The following is a 21,428-nucleotide window of genomic DNA, read 5'->3' as shown; positions in this document are numbered from 1 at the left end:
CGCGGTGAGGAACAGATGACAGAAGAATGAGGAAAAATCCAATTTGGACTATGATTGATAACGAATTTCACCACATGATTACAATTAATAGCTTTTTCACCACATGGGTCTATTTAAAAGTAGAGTATCACCACAAGGATCACAAAAAAAAATTTGGCCAAAGAATAATATAAATTTATAAAAAAGGAGGAATTTTCCAACAAATAAATAAAGGAGCCGATTGGATAGCACTGCTGACTCTTGTTTTTGTTTATTTTCAAGCTCAATTGGATGTTTTTCTACATTTAACAAAAACATACCTAACAATATTCAACCCTATTCAAATCTTCTATATGTCACTACCCTAGCTAATTGTAATTGATATGATATTAACTTATACATAAGGTCAAAGTTATAAGCAGTAAATGACACAGTAAATTAACTTCAAAGTTACTTGACCGTTGAAGAGATTGAATCTAGGCAACTTTCTTAAATTAAATTAATATGTTGGAATGACCAAAAAACAAAGATTTAAAATATTGGAGGTCAAAATGTAGGCGACCGTTGAGAGTGTACCGTCAGAACATAAAGTAATATACCTCGTGTTATAATATAACTAGACAAAGACATCTTTATTATTCTAAATTAGGAGAGATTTTTTTTCATGTATGTACTAGAAAACAAGTTGGTACGTGCCATAATATAAGTAGAGATATGATATTGTTGAGAATAAGATTCCCACATCAGATAACGAATGGACTTTGCATGTGCTTAATTATATTGTGCTACACCTTATATTGCCAATTTATTTTATGGTGGAACCTCAACTTTCTTCATGGTATCTTGGGGTGCAAATTGGGTGGGTTGGGCAGGTTAGAAGGTCAACCAAATCCTAACCAAACTTTTACAACTCGGGTTCGGGTTGGGTTTCATTCGGGTTCTTTTGGGCTTGGGTTTAATTGGGTTAGGGTTTGCTTGGGTTGGGTTTAGGTTGCCCAACTTTTTCAAGTTTAATCTTGTAACAACTTAGTTTCCAAGAATTCTTAAAAAAATTAAGCCAAGTAGCATCAAAGCTAGCTAACCTTATTTTCATAAATCAATCTACTATAAAGCTTTATGATTTAGAGACTACGAATATGGGCTAATTAATCAAAGTCTCTTATTCCCTAAAAGCTTAAGTAATTATAAAGGGTAATTTACTAAAAAAATTAGAAAGGGTGTTGTTTTTTGGACTTGGCTCACTTGGGTGTAGTATGAACATTAATTGATATGGGTTACAATCTGGTTAGATTGGGTTTGGTTAGTCAGTTGGGGATGGACAGCCAAATGATCAACCCAACTCAACCCAATCAATGAACAGGTTGAAATCGGGTTAGGTTCGGGTGGGTTATAACTAAAAAAACTCACTTCTTCGGGTTTAAAGTTGGGTTGGACATGAGCAGGGTTGGATTGACTCAACCCAAGTTGAGCTTATGAATCCCACATCAGGGAAAGATTTGCATGTGCTTATAAATAATTGGACTACAACTCATATTGCCAATTGGTTTTATGGTAGAACATCATCTTTCTTCAGTCTCCTTCCACTTATATTATTACAGGTGGTGTATTGGCTTGTGTACTAGGTATACTTAAAAATTTCTATTAGAATACTTTCATCTCCATGACGGAATGCACATATACCACTCATTGCGATATATTCCAAAATCGGAGCTGTTCAATTCTTAATCTTTCTTTGGAGATCATCTACAATACCAAAAAAAAAAAAAAAAAAAAAACCATTTGAATAAGAGACCGTTTAGTCATTTAAATATATCAAATAAATGTACAATTCATCAATGTTACTTGGTACTCACACTGTTGATATGTTCTATACATTTAGATAAATAAATAATTTGTGATTCAAATAATTAAATTTTTTATAGAAATGATCTTCAAATCAACTTTTTATGACAAACATACATTATACAGGACTGAGATATATATGTCCATTCCCGTAATAGGATGCTAGTATTAAATGAGCGCGTCCATACAGCTACGTACGTACCCACACGGTTTGACATACTGATTGAAGTCATTCGATTGTCTCCAAAGCCTCCAGTCAATATACAAAATTTCTAGAATGCTAGACTTCATCATACGTATGTTTCCTACTCCCTACATATCCAATTAGAAGAAGTCTCACTACTTCATGTTGTATGAAATACATCAACTATATTGATCTCGATAGGTGACTAGAATTGAAATAGATGGTATATGGATTGGGTACCTCATAAAATTTACTGCATATTTAAGTTAAACGTAAATGATTTTTTTTATTTTGAAGGGACTAGATATGAAGAAAACTAATCTTATTAATCTTCCAATTTAATGACTAATTCTTTGTCAACGTTTATGTACGCAATGCCTGGAAGAATTTGGTAAACCTCATTACATTTATGCTATGCATACATACCCTAAATATATGGAAAAAAAATCTGCAAATTATAGATTTGAGAAAATAACCAGTACACAGTGAAATGAAGTACGGCATTTTTGAACTTTAGAAAAGTCTCTTAATCAAACTGTGATAACTTTTTTACACAGAGAAAAAGAAGTATACCAAACAATATAAATTAAGCAGTTGGTGTATTCACCGATCGAATGACAATCATTGCCTCATGATTCCATTATTCATTTTCATTCCCTGGACCAATTCTTTTCCTGGTGAAATTATTACTACATCAAGTCCTCAATATAATTACTATATATGGCCCTTGGACCGTTGAAATATATACAAAATTTGATTAACATAATTGCGCTCTCCACCGAAAAGTTTGAAAATTCTTCAACTTAAAAGGATACTTAGAAACGTTCCTCCTAATAGGCCCACATCAGCTTAATTATCTGAAAATTTCCACGCATGAATATTCAAAGAACGATCTGTCTGGTCATTTGCTTAAAGCATGCATGCGCAAAATGCCTATCGCTGCACTGAAATCTCACCTATTACTCTCTCTATAAAAGGGTAGTATTAGCCTCATATAGAACCCATCTCATCTCCCACCCTAAGAACTACTATCTATAGCTAGCAACCTCTCAATTTTCAGTTTCCTAATTAATCATCATGTCTTCATTTTCAATTGCAGGAGCAATATTTGTTCTTGTTATTACTAGTGTGTTGGGAAATGTTAACGCTCAACTAAGCTCAACCTTCTACAGTACCACATGCCCGAATGTGACGAGCATTGTTCGCGGTGTGGTCGAGCAAGCTCAACAGAATGACATCCGGATTGGTGCCAAACTCATCCGGGTGCATTTCCACGACTGCTTCGTCAATGTATGTAATTCATTAAGGAATATATTATTGGTTATTCTTAAGTATCATTAGGTAATATTTGTTCAAAAAATATCATCAGGTAATATATAATGAGATATATATTACATAAAGCTCTACGTGCATGAGCGTCCGTCTTTGCTAAATGACGGATTTTGTATTTGATAATACGGATGATACATTGCTAAAACGTAAAAAAGTTTTTCTGTTGATATGTTATTGACCAATAATACATCGAGAATCCGTCTGTTAATAATGAACAGATGGATGCTCTGTCAAAGGAAGAACTGTGTTTTTATGTGCAATACTAAATAAGTTTAATTTAATGGCTAACGGTGCATGCATGCAGGGTTGTGATGGATCGATTATGCTAGACAACGCAGATGGAATAGATAGCGAGAAAGATGCAGGTCCCAATCTATCGACAGAAGGATACGACGTCGTAGATGATATCAAAACTGCTCTCGAGAATGTTTGCCCTGGTGTTGTCTCCTGTTCTGACATTTTAGCAATTGCTTCTCAAATTCTTGTTTCTGAGGTACGTACATATTAAAAGTCCTAATTAGTTTAATTAATTGGGAAATGATCAATCCATCTGAGAACCAGCCCCAAAGACAATAAAAAAGAATGCGAATGTCGGTGAAGAGATAATCTAATTAATGAACAATTCTTGGAAATTTGGAGCATATATATTTTAAGCAGTGCCTCATATACTGTTGTTCAAAAAGTTCTTCATGTAATATTTGTATTGGTATATATATGCAGAATGGAGGGCCGACGTGGGAAGTTCAATTGGGAAGAAGAGACAGTAGGACAGCCAACCGAGCTGGTACCACTGCCATTCCAGGCTTTAACGAAAGCCTTGATCAACTTTCACAAAAATTTCGCGATGCAGGATTAGATTCCACTGATCTGGTTGCTTTATCAGGTAACCGTATATATACACACAATTGACCAGAATAATAGTACAATTAATCACCAGATTAAGCTAGCAATACACCACGTAATAATAAGTCAACCTCTAATTATTTTTAAAAATTTAAATGTGGTTGTTTCCTTTATCTTAGGTGCTCATACATTTGGCCGGGCAAGATGTTCAACTTTCGTTCACCGCCTCTACAATTTCAGCGGCACCGGCAACCCGGACCCGACCATAGAAGCCGGATACTTGGAAACCCTCCGCCAAACATGTCCTCAAAACGGCAACGGAGATACATTGAACGACCTTGACCAATCCACCCGCGATGCCTTTGACAACAACTACTTTACAAATCTCCAAAACAACCGTGGGCTTCTCCAGACCGATCAGGTGCTGTTCTCAACTAGCGGAGACACCGTTGCGATTGTGAACCGCTTTGCAAATAGCCAAAGTGACTTTTTTGATAGCTTTGGTCAGTCCATGATCAATATGGGGAATATAGGAGTTTTGACAGGCACCAATGGAGAGATTAGGACCAATTGCAGAAGGGTTAATTAATTGAAAATTATTCATTAGTATTTGAAAAAAAAAATGATTAGGGTTATATATGTGCCCTAAATAACGGTAGTCTAATAGCATGAGGTTTAAGTATTTTGTCATTTTATATGCAGCCAATTTCTTTTCCTCGCAGTTCTCTTCTGTTTGTCCATGTTGTCAAAGGTTGATATACAATAAAAAAAGAAGTCATACTTATATTATTTTCTGGCACCATGCCATTATATTACCTCATGATCAAGTTTACCATGCTACATATATTTGTTAGATAAAACAAATGATAGATCATGGTGTAATGATGTCTGTTAAGATTATTAGAATTATACCCTAAAACGTCAACTTCTTGTTCATCCACATGTTAAAATTATATGTAATTAATTAAATAAAGCACAACCTACATTATACTCAGATTAGCAATTAATCTTAATAAAAACTAACAAAAATGGCTTCAAAACTTTGAATTTTAACCAAAAGTCATTTAATGTGTGTGTGTGTGTTATCTATTAATATTTTCAATCCTACAAATCATTGTTTTATTTAATCTCATCAGAATAAATGTCAAGGGCCTCGTTAAAAAAAAACTGAAAATCAATAAGATTTCAGTCAAAGAACACTCGTAGTTAGGGACTGCTACCAATTTTTTATGTAAAATGTATAATATACCAATGTATAATGTACAAATATACAATACAATGTATGGATTTTTTATGAAGGTACCAATGTACAATGTTCAATATATCAATCTACCAATTTTTTTACGTAAAATGTACTAGTATTTTATGTAAAATGTACAATGTACAATACACAATACAATGCGCTAATTTTTTTTCTTTTTTATGAATGTACCAACGCACCAATTTTTTTATGTAAAATGTAACAATATTTAATGTTATTAAAATGTGCAATGCACCAATTATATATATATATATATATTGTAGTAAAATGTACAATTTTTTAATGTAAAATGTAAACCTGGAATCTGTGTCGTGTTTTCCGTGTTCGTGTTGTTTTCGTGACATACCCGATATCTTAACGGGTCATATCGTGTAACACCCGTTAAAGTAAATGGGTAATATGACCCGACGCGTTACCTGATAAGTTTGGCACCAACCCGAGTATCATTATGTTAAGCTTGCTCCACCACACCTCAAATAATGCTTGTCACGTTTGGGCATGTCATAGAAAGTTGAGCTTAGTTGAGTGGATTTCCTAACCATTTTGCTAACACTAGTAGTAACAAGAACAAATATTGCTGCTGCACTTGAAAAGGAATGCATGATGATTAATTTTTCCTTTTGCTCATGGTGAAGATTCATTAAACTTCCAAAGGGAAGGAAATCCAAGAACAGGAAACAAATAGAAAACAATCAGAGGTGGTGTCGAACGTATACAAGAAGGATGCAAAATCAGGTAGAGGAAAGGAGACAAATTAAGCCCCCTTTATCTCCAGAAGGGTTTTAGGATAATGAAACTGGGAGGTTGCTATATATAGTTGTTGTAATTTGAAAGGTTTCTAATTCTTTTAATTTGGATTTTCATTTTGGTTTTGTTTTATTTGAAGTTTAACTGATAATTTATTTAAGCCTATCTACGTTGAGGGTTATGAAAGTTCCAATTTACATAATTAATAGTTTGATTTCTACATTTTACCATGTGGAGGTTACTAGCATACTAGAATTCTTTATGAGAGTAGGTTACTAGAATTCTTGGTTGCTTTAAAAGGACACTCCTTCCCAACGGACGTTGAGCTTGTGTATGGTCGATCGCATCTTCGAGTCTTGTAAGTTGCCAGTAAAGCATGCAGATGTAATTACATATGGGCAAGTGGCATATTTTTAGTTTTAGTTTTCTTGTTTTTGTAAGAGGAAAATCTCACAACTGTCTCTCACGAGTAATTTTTCAATATGACCAATGTATCATTGCGTGATTTTACAAATCCTTTCATTTTATAACATATATTAATAATCTTATCACACATTCGTATCATAAAATATGAATTAATCATTTTACTCTATAACTGCTTGCCCAGCCCACTTTTTCTCCTCCCCTTCATCGTGTAGAAAGCCCCTTGTTCTCTAAGAGTGTGGCTATGTCACTGACGTGTAGACCAAAAACACCACACGTCCATGTGACCGTCAAATCCAAAAGTTATATATTTTTTCTTTCATTAGCATACAAGGATAAATGTTCTAACATTATATATATTTTTATGATTCGAGTATTATCAATTAAATGTTACTTTGTTAAAATGAAATCATGAACGGCCAAGAATGATAAGAAAACAAAATCAAAGTGGTATAAAATTGGCAAGGATTGCAGAGTGGAGTCAATGCTTGAAGGAGGAAATTATAATGTTGTAAAAAATTTACAGCATTGTATATTACAAGCTTAAAAAGTGACCTTAAAAGTTTTTTTCAGAACTGTAAATTGTAAGGGGAAGAGATGGTGGCCGACTTTCGTTCAATGAACTTCGGAAAATGTTGCCGCAGTGAGCATATGGAGAGCCAAATGCATCGACCTTCAAGCAAGACCGATAGCCAAATGCATCAGACATTGTGCTTGCTGTTCCAACCACGGTATAAAACTGGGATTAAAAGTTTGGCGATCTCAAATTTGTCGATGATCACTTGTGACTCATTATTTCGATGAATCATTTTTTCGGACACAAGAAACTGACGCCCAAATTCCTTTCGCCAATTATAAGACGAATGGGATGAAGTGACTAGCCGCTCTTTTTCCACAATGTGCATGATGAGTGCATAAACTGCTCATATGCCCCAGCTGCCAGTGCTGCATTTCTAACTGCATTTTGTTCTGCTTCACAATCACTCCAAAACCTGATCACAGTAATGACATTCACACCATAGGCTTTCGTGTTTGAATTTCGCCTGGCCAAATTCGCACAACCAGCTTCAACCAGAGACATATTCTCAGTCTTACAGGCATTTTAAGGCCCTTATAATTGCAACCACAACTGCACATTGTGGCGTTAAACCGGTATTAGACTGGCATTTTATAATCATGACCTTATCAGCACCAAAACCAGCTTCTGCGACCACCAAGATCACCAGCACTCACTGTTTCGGGTCACCATTTTTCCAAGCTTCTCCTTCAATTCCCCCAGAGATGCCATAAGGGCTAAATCCTGTTTCTCTCACCAGCTCTATCTGAAAACACAATTGATCACTAAAGCACATTGCCCCACCTCTTTGCCTAACTACAACTTTTGCCTTATCCTTCGTTTCTATCTATACAATCAAGAATACCTGTTCGATATTCTCCATATGGTGAGCTTTCCAACAAAAAAAAAAAACGTATACTACATTATTTTTTTCTCCAGTTCTAAGAAGTTGTCCTCTGGTTTTTCTGTTTCTTCTCTCTATGTTGTTTCTGGTTACGTTTGAGGAGTTGAGCATATATAAGCTCGTTCCATGTATCAGGAACGCCAGGGAGGCACCAGTGACTGCAATCCTGGATCATAGGCGGTTTTCGCTCCTCCTCAGTTAAATTCGGCTTTCTGTAAATCGATGGATGAGCATCCTTCCGAAAATCAGTCATTGTTGTAATGTTCAGATAGTTGACTGGCGTCTTCATCCCCTTGAGTACCGAGTCTAGGATCTTCATGTTCGTTGGATATTCTCCTCCATATTCCGTGGATTCCAAGCTTGTAGTTGGCTTAGTTTCACCATGGCAATGCCCTCCAGAATTCCATTCTCCACCTCTGTTAAAAGGGTAAAAAGATTAGCAAGATGCAATACATTTGTTAGCCAAGTTGAAGTATTTTATGTGTCCAAAATGTACCTAAAGTGAGAAGGTGAATAGCCCCGGAAGAAAACAGCGGTTTTCTTAGGATTTACATTGGTGTCAATCCATCTAGCCCATGTCGATAAAGCTTTGCGAAATGCATCATCAACATCCAATTCACCGTAGATATGGGAACCCTCTTGATAGTAACCCTTCCTGCAAGATTATTATACATATTAACTTTGGTGCCAAGTTTCTGAAAATCCATGACATAGAGTGAAACGGAGCACTGAACTTACCCGCTTAAAGTTTTCTCATGAGTCCACCAGTGACCTGTGTTGAAGATGAGAACATCTGCATTTTTGTAGTTGTTGGATGATCTCTCAATCAAATCAATGCGAAGCGTTTCCTTCTTTGATCCACTTGGTTCTGGCATCTCCCATTCTTGAACTAGGAACCGGGATTGAAAGAACTCCACGGAACAATTATACTCCTATTGATCCATACAAGAACAATTACATTAATGTTACTTTGGACCAACAAAGCCAAAAGGTAAGGAGGAAGAATTTATAAGGCTATGAAATCGAAATCAACATACCTCGAAAATAAAAGAGTAAGAGCCTTCTGTGCGAAATTCTTGCCTACCAGAAACTTCATAAACTTTGTTCTTATTATCCACTGAGTTCCTAAGAATACATAGCAAAGACTCCCACATATTCCTGTTGAGAGAATCGCCAACAAAAACTAGACGCTTCCCTGTCAACAATCTCAACATCTTCTTACCATTCAACCTGCACAACACCAAAACCAACAAGCTTTATTAACAGAACCAATATAGCGAATACGATAAAAATGTACGCCAATATGAAAATCAGTTTGAACTTTAGAGCAACATGAAGTCAAAAAGATTCTTAGAGGTTGCCTTGGGTTAGAAGTAAAAGCAAAATAAAACATAGTATGAACAAGCATACTCAAATTGTCAAGTAAAAAAGTCCTGCAAATTAATTACCTTGGGATATTGCAACGTTTTGGTTGCCATCTATACCTCTCGTAGCCATTGTCCGGCCTTCCATTTAGAAAACAATCGAAAGGCTCATCGATCCAAGGACAAGACCCTGGAGCATAAAGCGGGTATGAGTTATCTCTCACCCATCTTCCATCAAATATGTCACAGCCATTCATCAGCTTGGACTTCAACTCACTCTGTTTCCCTTGCTTCTTAGATGACACCTTTTTATGATCACTTTTCTTCTTCGAGCCACGTTTGCCATTTGAATCTTTCGAAGAAGAAGAATGTGAATGTGTGTGCTTCTTGGTCTCGTTTCTTCCCTTGGAACCCTCCATTTTCCCAGAAACTTCGATTTCTGTGTTATTGGACGATGAAAGAATGGGGTTGGATGACTGAGCATTGTTATCTCTCTTCAAGCTTTCGTTTTTCTCCGGAAGTTGAGAGAAACCAATCTCTTGATTATCCACCTTATCATCCTTCAACCTTGCATTCTCATCAAACCGCGGCGAAAAATTCGGTTTTCCAGAAAAGGGGTCTCTCCGGGAAAGCTCCAGGTGTGCATTAGGGTTTTGAGAAGAGGAGTAGAAGGAGGCATGGAGGAGGTTCTTGAAACGAAGAGGAAGAGGGCCATTTTGGCGTGACGGGTTGAAAACCAAAAAGAAAGTGCAGGCAATGAAGGCAAACGTGAATACATAAGTGAAGGCCATGGATTTTCTTTTGGAGAACAAGATTGAAAGTGAAGGGACCTTTGGCCCTGGCTTCGTCGGCGATGAGTGCTTCGTGGAAGGAGGGCTTGTGATGCTCATGGTTATGTTCGAATCCGGATTAACTGAGATGTTTGCGACTAAGGGCCGTGGAGAGACCGTCGTCACCGACTCTGATGTTGGTTTTGCAAGCAAATGACGCTTGATTGAATTTGACCGAAGAAAATCCGCCATTTCTATATAACTTGGGTTGTTTCGTTTTTCGGTTAAGGTGTTACTTGTGCTGTAAGTTACAAACAAAACTGAAGACAGGGATGAAGAGAGTCTGGCTTAATTCCAACCCTAATTGTCTGAAAATAGAGAGAAAGAGATGGTAGAGAAGACACAACGGAGTTTTGGGGTTGATTCAATTGTTGTAAGAATTATTGCAACTTTTCTGTTAAGCTTGTGGTTAATTAGTTAACTAATTACTAATTAGTTCCAAAATATTGGCTATTTTTGGATGTAAGCATGCAGTGATAAAGTTCGAGAGTTCTCTTTTTTATTTTTTTTTTATTGATATCCCCGATAAGCTACAAATATGTACATATACATGAGTCAAAATAAGCACACAAGAGGGAGCCTTCACAAAGGTTGCTTTGGAGAAGTCTCAGCAGTCGGTAGAGCCCCAGAAAGAGAAGGCACCGGAGGGGGATCATTTGGAGCCTCAGTACTGGACAGAACCCTAGAAGGAGGAGGCATCAGAGGTTGATCATTTGGAGCTTCATTACGCGATACAGCCCCAGAAGACGAAGGCAATAAATGCCTTTGGAACAAACCCACAAATCTCTGATGATCAAGTAAAACCTGACCATCAGTTTCCTTCATCTGGTCAAGCTTCCTCTTCATGTTTGTAGCATAGTCATGTGCGAGCCGGTGCAACTGTTTATTCTCATGCTTGAGCCCTCTAATCTCCTGTTTGAGACTCATCACTTCAGCCGCCAATGATTCAACTTGGCGGGTTCGAGCAAATAGGCGTTGGGCCATATTAGACACAGAACCTGCACACTGAACACTGAGAGCCAGCGAATCCTTAACAGCTAACTCATCAGACCGTTTGGAAAGTAGTCTGTTATCTTTGGGAGTGAGAAGGTTCCTGGCCACCACCGCAGCGGTCATATCATTCTTCATCACGGAATCCCCAACGGTAAGAGGACCAGTAGGGGAGACGAAGGATGGGCGCCATATGTTGTCTGGAGAAGGCGGGGCTGCCTCTTCAACAAGGTTCAAGTCAAAACGACGGTCGGAGGGGCCAGACATTTTCAAAGGTGTTGAAGAGAGAAGAGGTCGGACAAATCAAGATCTTAGAAGTGCAAGAATGAAGCTTCTACTGGTGGAGATTCAAGTGTGCTTTGGAACTTAATGCCAGCCCCTATAAAAATCTGCACTCGACGAAGCTTCAGAAATCGAAGAGGCGCCTGCTCAGAAATCGAAGAGGCGTTTGCTTTCTCAAAAGCTGGGCTGCTTAGAGATCACGAGGGTTGATCTCAGAAATCGAAGAGGTGTTTGCTTTCTCAAAAGTTGGGCTGCTCAAAGACCACGAAGGCCGATCTCAAAAATCGAAGAGGCGCTCGCTTTCTCAAAAGCTGGGCTCCCCAGAGACCACGAGGGCCGATCTCAGAAATCGAAGAGGCACCTACTTTTCCAGCCTTTTCCAGCCTTGTCAGCACCTGTCACACGCACACTCAGTTTTGCGGAAATTATGGGCATTCTGTCAAAGACTTCTGGGGAAGTAGAAAACACATGAATCTTACTGTTCAATCACCCACTTCCCACACGCAACAATAGCTCATGGGTACCACAGATAACTTTGCCAAAGTTCTCTGCCAAAGTTGAGCACGTGAAGCTTGCAGCTCCCACTACATCGCTCTGACCAAGAAGGGTAAAAGAATAGCAAAGAAACAGCACTAACAAAGTTTAGACCCATAAATTTTGAAGGTCTAGCTACCATATTATTACCCACAAGGGTAAAGGAACAGTACCACTGCTGGATAATTGGAAAGTCCCTGTGTGTCAACCTCTGTGCTTCGTGGCAAGGTAGACTAGCAAACATGCCCAACATTTACTCACATTCGAGAAAACACTCCCAATAAGATTGCTTGCTCCAAAATCGAAGAGGCACCGTCCTCCGAATCTCGAGAGCCAGACTCCCAACATGACTACTTTCTTAAAAATCGAAGAGAGGGTAAAGGAACAGTACCATTGCTGGATAATTGGAAAGTCCCTGTGTGTCAACCTCTGTGCTTCGTGGCAAGGTAGACTAGCAAACATGCCCAACCTTTACTCACATTCGAGAAAACACTCCCAACAAGATTGCTTACTCCAAAATCGAAGAGGCACCGCCCTCCGAATCTCGAGAGCCAGACTCCCAACATGATTACTTTCTCAAAAATCGAAGAGACACTGCTCCCCGAATCTCGAGAGCCAGACCCCCAGCATGATTGCTTTCTCAAAAATCGATGAGGCATCGTTATCCGAATCAATCGAAGAGGCGCTCGCTTTCTCAAAAGCTGGGCTGCTCAGAGACCACGAGGGCCGATCTCAGAAATCGAAGAGGCACCTACTTTTCTAGCCTTGTCAGCACCTGTCACACGCACACTCAGCTTTGCAGAAATTATGGGCATTCTGTCGAAGACTTCTGGTGAAGTAGAAAGCACATGAATCTTACTGTTCAATCACCCACTTCCCACACGCAACAATAGCTCATGGGTACCACAAATAACTTTGCCAAAGTTCTCTGCCAAAGTTGAGCACGTGAAGCTTGCAGCTCCCACTACATCGCTCTGACCAAGAAAGGTAAAAGAATAGCAAAGAAACAGCACTAACAAAAGTTTAGACACATAAATTTTGAAGGTCTAGCTACCATATTATTACCCACAACTGTAAAGGAACAGTACCACTGCTGGATAATTGGAAAGTCCCTGTGTGTCAACCTCTGTGCTTCGTGGCAAGGTAGACTAGCAAACATGCCCAACCTTTACTCACATTCGAGAAAACACTCCCAATAAGATTGCTTGCTCCAAAATCGAAGAGGCACCGTCCTCCGAATCTCGAGAGCCAGACTCCCAACATGACTACTTTCTCAAAATCGAAGAGAGGGTAAAGGAACAGTACCATTGCTGGATAATTGGAAAGTCCCTGTGTGTCAACCTTTGTGCTTCGTGGCAAGGTAGACTAGCAAACATGCCCAACCTTTACTCACATTCGAGACAACACTCCCAACAAGATTGCTTGCTCCAAAATCGAAGAGGCACCGCCCTCCGAATCTCGAGAGCCAGACTCCCAACATGATTACTTCCTCAAAAATCGAAGAGACACTGCTCTCCGAATCTCGAGAGTCATACCCCCAGCATGATTGCTTTCTCAAAAATCGAAGAGGCATCGTTCTCCGAATCTCGAGAGCCAGATACCACAGACCACTTTTTCAAAGTGCTCTGACAGAGTTAAAACATGTGAAACTGGCAGCTCCCACTACTGTGCTATGACCAAGCAGGGTAAAGGAATAGCATTACTACTTGTTGTTAGGGAGACTCCTATATATGTCGACCTCCATCCCCAACGGACAGGCAGACCTGCAAAAATGCTCAACCCTTCATCATATCTGAGAGGGCACTCCCAACGAAGCCTTTCGAAATATTCAGCTTTCTTTCCCCCCGATAATACCTCTGCAAACAAGCTATACTAGAGCAAGAATATCTCATATCATCAGGGTTAAAAGCAAGAGTATCCCATATCATGCTTTTTCCCTGTCTTTTCTTTTGGCCTTGTTTTTACCTGCAAGACAAGGAGAAAGAGAGCAATCAGTCAGCACTTGGAATCAAGCTTCCAGCCAGGAACTGACTGCCTGGAACCCCTTACCTGATTACTTACCTGGCATTGCTCTCGAGTACTCATCTTCAACATCTTATGTTTCCAGGGAAGATTCCGCATCTGCTTGAGGAACAGATAGGGCAAGTGCGAAGGATACAAGGAAGCATGTGGAGACAAGCGTAACAGCACACTTGCCGATACATTCATTACTCTGTCAAAAGCAAAAGTATCCCATATCAGCAGGGTGGAACGTACTCTAGATTTGATGGACTTGTTTTGACCCTCAAATTCTTCAGTCGGCCTTATACTCTGGAGGAAACCAGAAAACCCTCCAGCTCAGTTCAAGAATAAGCCTGTGGAAAGTTACTTCTTCAAAAGCAAAAGTATCTCATATCATCTCTTCTCATTTTTCTTCTCTTTATCCTTCATGCTGCTGCAAGATGGGGAGAAGGTGAACAATCAGTCGGAGCTCTGATTGCTTACCTTGTCTGTCACCTCTTTCAGCAGACCCCCTAGCTCGGCGACTTGGGGGACTCCTACTACATGGTTTGTATCGCGCTTGACCAAGCCTGAAACTACAAGTAAGCTTCAAGTGAAATTGATACATTACCTTGTGCATCTCCACCAGTTAAAGATACCACCCCTGGATGGAGGAAGAGTACTTCCAGAGAAGATGCCACATCTACCTATGAGACAGATAAGGCAAGTCAAGACGACACCACACTCCGATACTTAGAAGTTTCGTGACTACGAGATCATTCTCCCACAATATTTCCTAATGTCATTTGTACTAAATCATTCACTTGTACTCATTAAATGAGAGCTTGAACCTATGTACTTGTGTAAACCCTTCACAATTAATGAGAACTCTTCTATTCCGTGGACGTAGCCAATCTGGGTGAACCACGTACATCTTGTGTTTGCTTTCCTATCTCTATCCATTTATATACTTATCCACACTAATGACCGGAGCAATCTAGCGAAGATCACAAAAAGCAATCGTTTTCGCTACCTAGGATCTATCTTGCAAGAGAACGGAGAATTAGATGGAGATCTCAACCATAGAATACGAGCTGGATGGAAAGAGTGCATCCGGCGTGTTGTGTGACTGTCGTAGGCCACCGAAGCTCAAGGGAAAATTTTATAGGACGGCAATAAGGCTAGCGATGTTGTATGGCACAGAATGTTGGGTGGTGAAGCATCAACACGTACACAAAATGGGTGTAGCGGAGATGAGGATGCTTCGTGGGATGTGTGGGCACACGAGAAAGGATAAGATTGGGAATGAGGATATCCGAGGTAAAGTAGGAGTAGCCGAAATTGTAGGAAATATGAGAGAAAATCGGCTCCGGTGATTTTGAACATGTGCAAAGAAGGCCGACTGACGCTCCGGTTCGAAGATGTGACTACGGGACAGAGGTTCAGGGCCGAAGGGGTAGAGGAAGACCTAGGACAACTTTGGAAGAGACTCTAAGAAAAGACTTAGAGTACTTGGATCTAACGGAGGACATGACACAAAACCGAGCGCAATGGCGTTCTAGGATTCATATAGCCGACCCCACTTAGTGGGAAAAGGCTTTGTTGTTGTTGTTGTTGTTGTTTGGAATGTCAACAGTTTCTTTTCGTCTGTTTTTCAGTTGACAAATAAATGCAACTGCCGAAAGAGAAAATGTTAAGGGAGACCACGTTATAACCATCTAACACTCTCGTTCTTAAAAATAAAACCTTTCTGCCCAACTGTAATTGCGTCTGACTGTTATTGCAATGTTTCTTTTCCGTAGTTTAATTTTCCAACAAAAATAAAAGTTTCTCGTATATATTATCAAGTGTTACGGGGACTAAACTAATGTATCAAAATAACAATGTATGGTTGTATTGAAACAACTTTTGTTATACAATTCGTCCGGGGAAAATTATAATTAGATTATTATTAACCTCAGAGATTTCTTTATTTGCGAAATCAATAGCTAGTAACACAGATAACTTACACAACAAGCAAAAAGCCAAACAACAGAGGCTTGAGCAACCGTATAGGTAAGTTGCCTTGATGAGCAAATGGAGAGCCAAATGCAGAGCGATCTTCAAGAAAGACCGATGACCCTTCCGGTTGCAGTGTCAAGATCAATGTCATAGAAGCAAGGGCGAGTTGGAAGACCCGGCATTGTACTCATTGTTCCCACCAAAGGATAGATGAATCCAGCTCCAATGCTAGCTCTTACATCCCTTATTGGTAAGACGAATCCGGTGGGGGCTCCTTTCTCAGAAGCATTATGTGAAAACGAATACTGGGTTTTCGCCATGCATATGGGCAGACCAGAAAACCCTTGCTTGCTGTACATCTCAATTTGTTTCTCAGCCTACTCACAAAAATAAGGAAACTCGTATCAATAAGTACGTCGAGTATATTTCTATGCTGGTTTATAATTTACGACATTTTGGCTTCAGTGGTGTCAAGAGAAAGGGGAAAAAAGAGAAAATATGTTTATCCAGCAAAGGATGTAGAAGAATCAAGTTGATGTTCTGTTTGCAGCAAACAGTACATTCTTTTTTTTTTTAATGATAAAAAAAGGGGAATAGTTGTATTCATTGGTATGGAAATGCTTGTCTATCTATGAATGAAACGGAGAGCAAGAGAGACTGAAATAAATAGTGTGAACTGAAATTTAAAAATAATATCATGTGCGCTTACCTGCTCTGAGTATTCAACACCGCTCGCTCCATATGACTTGGCTATTGCTTCTATTTTCTCTTTAATACTAAACTCTAGAGGATATAAGAACTTCAAAGGTTGTGTAACATTCTCACAGGCTTTTTGAACCGCAATTCCTAGGTCTACCTGCAGATTACAGTACACTTTATGACGACCATTTACCGCAGTTTATTGCTACACCTGACAAGATGGAATACTTGGAACAAATATGAGATTATAACAGAAGTTTCCAAGAGTACTATCCAGCAGCAAGTAAACACGAGAAGTGAAAATTAAGTAGTTAATAGGATGAAGAGACTAACCGCTCCTTTTCCACCATGGGCGTGATGAGTACAAATAACGGCATCATATGCCCCAGCAGCCAATGCTGCATTTCTGACTGCATTTAGTTCTGCTTCACTATCGGTCGAGAACTTGTTCACGGCAACAACAACATTCACACCATAGGCTTTTGTGTTTGAAATATGCTTGGCCAAATTCACACAACCCGCCTCAACCAAAGCAACATCCTCAGTAACGTAGGCCTTGTTAAGAGGCTTCCCGGCAACAACATCAGGCCCGCCACCATGCATTTTCAAGGCCCTTATAGTTGCAACTATAACTGCACATTGTGGTGTTAAACCACTATACCTGCATTTTATGTTCATGAACTTTTCAGTACCAATATCAGCACCAAAACCAGCTTCTGTGACCACAAACCCACCTGGTCCTACCAGTTTCAGTGCAATCTTATCAGCCACAATGGAGGAATTCCCGTGCGCAATGTTTGCAAAAGGACCAGCATGAACAAGAACTGGGGTTCCCTCAAGAGTCTGCATTAATGTAGGGTTAATAGCATCCTTCATTAGCACTGTTAAAGCACCTCCAACACCAAGATCATCGGCGGTTACAGGGTCACCAGCCCTGCTGTTTCCAATCACCATTTTCCCAAGCCTCTCCCTCATATCCGTTAGAGATGTTGTAAGGGCCAAAACTGCCATTATTTCACTGGCAACTGAAATATCAAATCCTGTTTCTCTTACCATCCCTTTCTCGTCAGGGCCTTGACCAATTGAAATCTTCCTCAAGAACCGGTCATTTATATCCATTACTCTTCTCCATGTGATAGAATTTGGGTCAATATCAAGCCTGGCAAATTGCTTAACTTCTTCCGGTGTAAGCTCCTCGGGCGTGGTCTTGGAGATACTCAGCTTCTTTAGACGTCTAAACATGATGTCATTGAAGCTCCGTTTTCCTTCTTTGTTTGGTGGACATAACCGGTTCAGTAGAGCCTTATCTGATTGGGTTGCCTCGTGGAAAATCCGAGTATCAATGGCAGCAGCCAGAAGATTGTTTGCAGCTGTTATTGCATGAATATCTCCCGTCATGTGAAGATTAAACTCATCCATTGGTATCACCTGACTGTAACCACCACCTGCTGCACCCCCTTTGATTCCAAAAGTTGGTCCTTGTGATGGCTGACGAAGGCAAGTAACAACCTAAGTCACAAAGGGGAGAATACAGGATCAGGGCCATACAAACTACTACTGAGATATATAGCCGTCAACTGTGAAATAAAATCTATTTAAGTCTTCATAACAATATAAAATTGCATTAGCAACAATTAATACAAAAAATCTGCACAAGTCTACTTTTGCAGGACGTGCTGTGGTTTTAAGTCTTCCATAAAAACTGCAAGAAAACTTTAACAACAAAGGAGATAATTACAAGACAACCTTGAAATACTTTGCTTTACATTTTGAAAACAAATTCTTTTCGGATGCAGTAAACAGGACTAAGGGCCAGGACCGCACCAAAACAGCTTGGTAACTTCTTGGTCAGAAGACTCAGCAAAAATACCTATGAGACTGTGTTAGATACCACGAAACTTTAACTTTTACCCACAGAAACAAGGGGAAAACAGAATGAACCAAATTTAAAGTTAAAAAAAAATGCATATAAAACATCATAAGCACAAGGGACAACCACAACAAATTTTCAGTTCCCTGAAACTACAATCTCTTTGTAACACATCTTGTTTTTAATGCTTGTCAGTGTATTACTCAGCGATACTTTCCTCACCAGTTAGACACTCCAACCTTAAGATTTAGCCCTAGTTTCTCGACACGACAAGCTAAGGCAACACCAAGTACAATCAATAACACAAAGCCAGAAATCAATGTAACCTCTGAATTAATTCTTTTTGTCCCTTTGTACCTCCACTCATACTTCAAGACTTCTCCCAACAAAAAGGCCAAAACTCAATTTAAATTGCTTGATTATTCAGTTAAATGTTGAAATCAACTTCCCAGAAAAGGAAAAATCAAAAGGGAAAACCAACGTATGCCCAAACTTTTCGATACCGAAAAAAGAACCAAACTTTAAACTGACAACAATAGAAAACTTCACCTTCTTATCCTGAAAAGCACCCAAAGCTTGACAGAGTCCAACAGTAGTGGTAGACTTGCCTTCTCCAAGAGGGGTAGGAGTAATCCCTCCAACCACCACATAATACCCATCTCCAGATCCTTTCAGCTCATCAATCACTGATAACAAAACCTACAAAAGAAACCCAACAAACCCAAATTTCAAAATCTTTCCATATCAATGAAGCAAATGAACATATTACACATACAAAACCGCTCGAGCGCTAACCGGTTAGTAACTAAACGAATCAAACGACCAACACTGATCTTGTATCTCCAAACAAATAAACCCAAATAATCAAATTTCAAAACTTTTCCATACCAATAAAGAAGATGAACATATTACACATACAGAAGTGCTCGAGCGCCAACCAGTTAATAAGTAAACGGATCAAATGACAAACCTTGGCCTTGTATCTCCCATAAAATACACCCAAATAATCAAATTTCAAAATTTTTATATATCAATGAAAATAAATGAACATATTATACATGCTCGAGCGCTAACTGGTTAGTAACTAAACGAATCAAACAACCAACCTTGGCTTTGTATTTCCCATAAAGATCGTAGTGGTCGGGACTGAGATTAAGCTCTTTTGCAATCTCAGAGATGTGGAAAGGCTCGACAGAGTTGGCAATGTCGATATCCGCCGGCACTGGCGACGCCACCTGCAGCTTCCTCGCCGTCTTGGATGAAGGACTCATCGTGGGGTCGGCGAAAACGTCAAATTCGGATTCTTGTTTGGTGGGCTTGATCTGAAATGTTTGGTTCTTTTTGCGCTCTGGTTTCGGCTGCTGACTGGTTGAAGATGAAGAGCAGCGAGCAGGTGGGTGCGCTTTTTAATACTACTCTTATCTGGGATTCCAGGATTCCGGGCTAAGGCGGTCTCTGGGCCGACAAACAAGCAGGATAATGTTTATCACGTGTGGTATCATGTTAAGATGAAATCTGAGCCGTTGGATTAGAATCTCAAAGCTTGATTGTCGGGACCCACCTGTTGTCTAAAGTGCAATCATGAGGGAGAGGATCCTCTCCGGACCCAAACCCACCGGATCCTCCTTCTTTCTTCTCTGCAGATTTTCATCACCCTCATCCATTTTTTTCAGCTGAAACACTATTTCCAATCATCCGATTCAAAACACAGCCTCTCTCTCTCTTGATTGTCGGGACCCACCTGTTGTCTAAAGTGCAATCATGAGGGAGAGGATCCTCTCCGGACCCAAACCCACCGGATCCTCCCCGGACCCAAACCCACCGGATCCTCCTTCTTTCTTCTCTGCAGATTTTCATCACCCTCATCCATTTTTTTCAGCTGAAACACTATTTCCAATCATCCGATTCAAAACACAGCCTCTCTCTCTCTCTCTCTCTCTCTCTCTCTCTCTCTCTCTCTATCTCTCTCTCTCTCTCTCTCTATATATATATATATATATATATATACATGGAGGATAAAAATGGAAGAAAAAGAACTGAAATCTTGAGTTAAAGAGATGAATAAACCCGAACGTATCAGCCATCATAGTTACTGAAAACATCAACGTTAACAAAAGACATAATTACGATTGTTATAGTAAGAGGCAAACTCACGTAAACTATTGTGAAATAAATTTGAAAAAAGCAAATAGATGAATCAGGGAACAATATGAATAGGTATGGGATACCTTATAATCAGGTTTAGTCTCTGAGTTTTCGGTGTATTTGGTTACGGGTTGTAATTAGTATAGAACTCTTGTACATTTTTATTCCAAGGCAAAATAATTTAGAAATCAGACTAGGATTGGAATGAATTGATAACTCATCATCTACGGTATATTTAAGGCAAAGTGAATGATTTTTTGTTTCGAGGAGACTAGATTGAGTAATCATCTTCACCTTTTAGTCAGACACAATTTATCGTTTCTCCGTTCAATATACCATCAATACAGTATGTTATTCAATTCAATTCTAAAAGCGAATTAGGCTTTTGTATTTTTAAAGGCATGAATTATATAAAATTAAGAAAATGCTACAAGTGAAATACAGGAATTATTCAGCAGATTGCATTTTATATGCGACTGAAAATTGCAATCTGATTCCTACAAAGCTGGAAAACCAAAAGCAGCGCAACATCCCCATCTCACATAGAGAGGGGAGCACAGGACTTAAAAACCCTGCCCAGCTGACAACAACATAACCAACAAAACTCAAAAACACAAACAACAGCTGAAGACACAGACATTAAAACAACATAAAACAATGTC

The 21,428-nt window shown here is 39.3% G+C and overlaps 3 protein-coding genes across 3 annotated transcripts; 1 reads left to right on the top strand and 2 right to left on the bottom strand.

Annotated features, from left to right (window-relative positions):
* Positions 1 to 3,019: 3,019 nt before the first annotated feature.
* LOC103407066 (peroxidase A2-like) lies at positions 3,020 to 4,969 on the top strand. Its single transcript, XM_029087844.2, has 4 exons — positions 3,020 to 3,295; positions 3,642 to 3,830; positions 4,058 to 4,220; positions 4,360 to 4,969. Exons 1-4 carry the CDS (start codon positions 3,083 to 3,085, stop codon positions 4,767 to 4,769), a joined length of 975 nt encoding a protein of 324 aa, XP_028943677.1. The 5' UTR covers positions 3,020 to 3,082; the 3' UTR covers positions 4,770 to 4,969.
* Positions 4,970 to 7,096: 2,127 nt separating this feature from the next.
* LOC103425171 (protein trichome birefringence-like 4) lies at positions 7,097 to 10,633 on the bottom strand. Its single transcript, XM_008363244.3, has 5 exons — positions 9,520 to 10,633; positions 9,109 to 9,301; positions 8,810 to 9,003; positions 8,568 to 8,726; positions 7,097 to 8,487 (listed from the first exon to the last, which is right to left on the bottom strand). The coding sequence occupies exons 1-5, from the start codon at positions 10,455 to 10,457 to the stop codon at positions 8,109 to 8,111; spliced, it is 1,863 nt and encodes a 620-aa protein (XP_008361466.3). The 5' UTR covers positions 10,458 to 10,633; the 3' UTR covers positions 7,097 to 8,108.
* A 5,288-nt stretch (positions 10,634 to 15,921) lies between these two features.
* Positions 15,922 to 20,345, bottom strand: LOC114819420 (formate--tetrahydrofolate ligase). Its single transcript, XM_029087843.2, has 5 exons — positions 19,728 to 20,345; positions 19,171 to 19,320; positions 17,085 to 18,260; positions 16,762 to 16,908; positions 15,922 to 16,429 (listed from the first exon to the last, which is right to left on the bottom strand). Exons 1-5 carry the CDS (start codon positions 19,890 to 19,892, stop codon positions 16,154 to 16,156), a joined length of 1,914 nt encoding a protein of 637 aa, XP_028943676.2. The 5' UTR covers positions 19,893 to 20,345; the 3' UTR covers positions 15,922 to 16,153.
* Positions 20,346 to 21,428: the final 1,083 nt, after the last annotated feature.

This window comes from Malus domestica, chromosome 11 (genome assembly GCF_042453785.1).
Source record: "Malus domestica chromosome 11, GDT2T_hap1".
In the NCBI taxonomy this organism is placed as follows: domain Eukaryota; kingdom Viridiplantae; phylum Streptophyta; class Magnoliopsida; order Rosales; family Rosaceae; genus Malus; species Malus domestica.
The sequence above is the reverse complement of the archived record's forward strand: the minus strand, read 5'-3'. Positions and strand labels throughout refer to the sequence as shown.

Coding starts and splice junctions, on each gene's coding strand:
- LOC103425171 (XM_008363244.3), bottom strand. CDS start 10,457: ATGGCGGATTTTCTTCGGTCAAATTCAATCAAGCGTCATTTGCTTGCA. Junction 9,302..9,519: donor AAACGTTGCAATATCCCAAG/GTAATTAATTTG, acceptor GGTGTTGTGCAG/GTTGAATGGTAAGAAGATGT. Junction 8,727..8,809: donor CATGAGAAAACTTTAAGCGG/GTAAGTTCAGTG, acceptor ATAATCTTGCAG/GAAGGGTTACTATCAAGAGG.
- LOC103407066 (XM_029087844.2), top strand. CDS start 3,083: ATGTCTTCATTTTCAATTGCAGGAGCAATATTTGTTCTTGTTATTACT. Junction 3,831..4,057: donor CTCAAATTCTTGTTTCTGAG/GTACGTACATAT, acceptor ATATATATGCAG/AATGGAGGGCCGACGTGGGA. Junction 4,221..4,359: donor TGATCTGGTTGCTTTATCAG/GTAACCGTATAT, acceptor CCTTTATCTTAG/GTGCTCATACATTTGGCCGG.
- LOC114819420 (XM_029087843.2), bottom strand. CDS start 19,892: ATGAGTCCTTCATCCAAGACGGCGAGGAAGCTGCAGGTGGCGTCGCCA. Junction 19,321..19,727: donor ATGGGAAATACAAAGCCAAG/GTTGGTTGTTTG, acceptor TTTCTTTTGTAG/GTTTTGTTATCAGTGATTGA. Junction 16,909..17,084: donor CCCATGGTGGAAAAGGAGCG/GTTAGTCTCTTC, acceptor TGTAATCTGCAG/GTAGACCTAGGAATTGCGGT.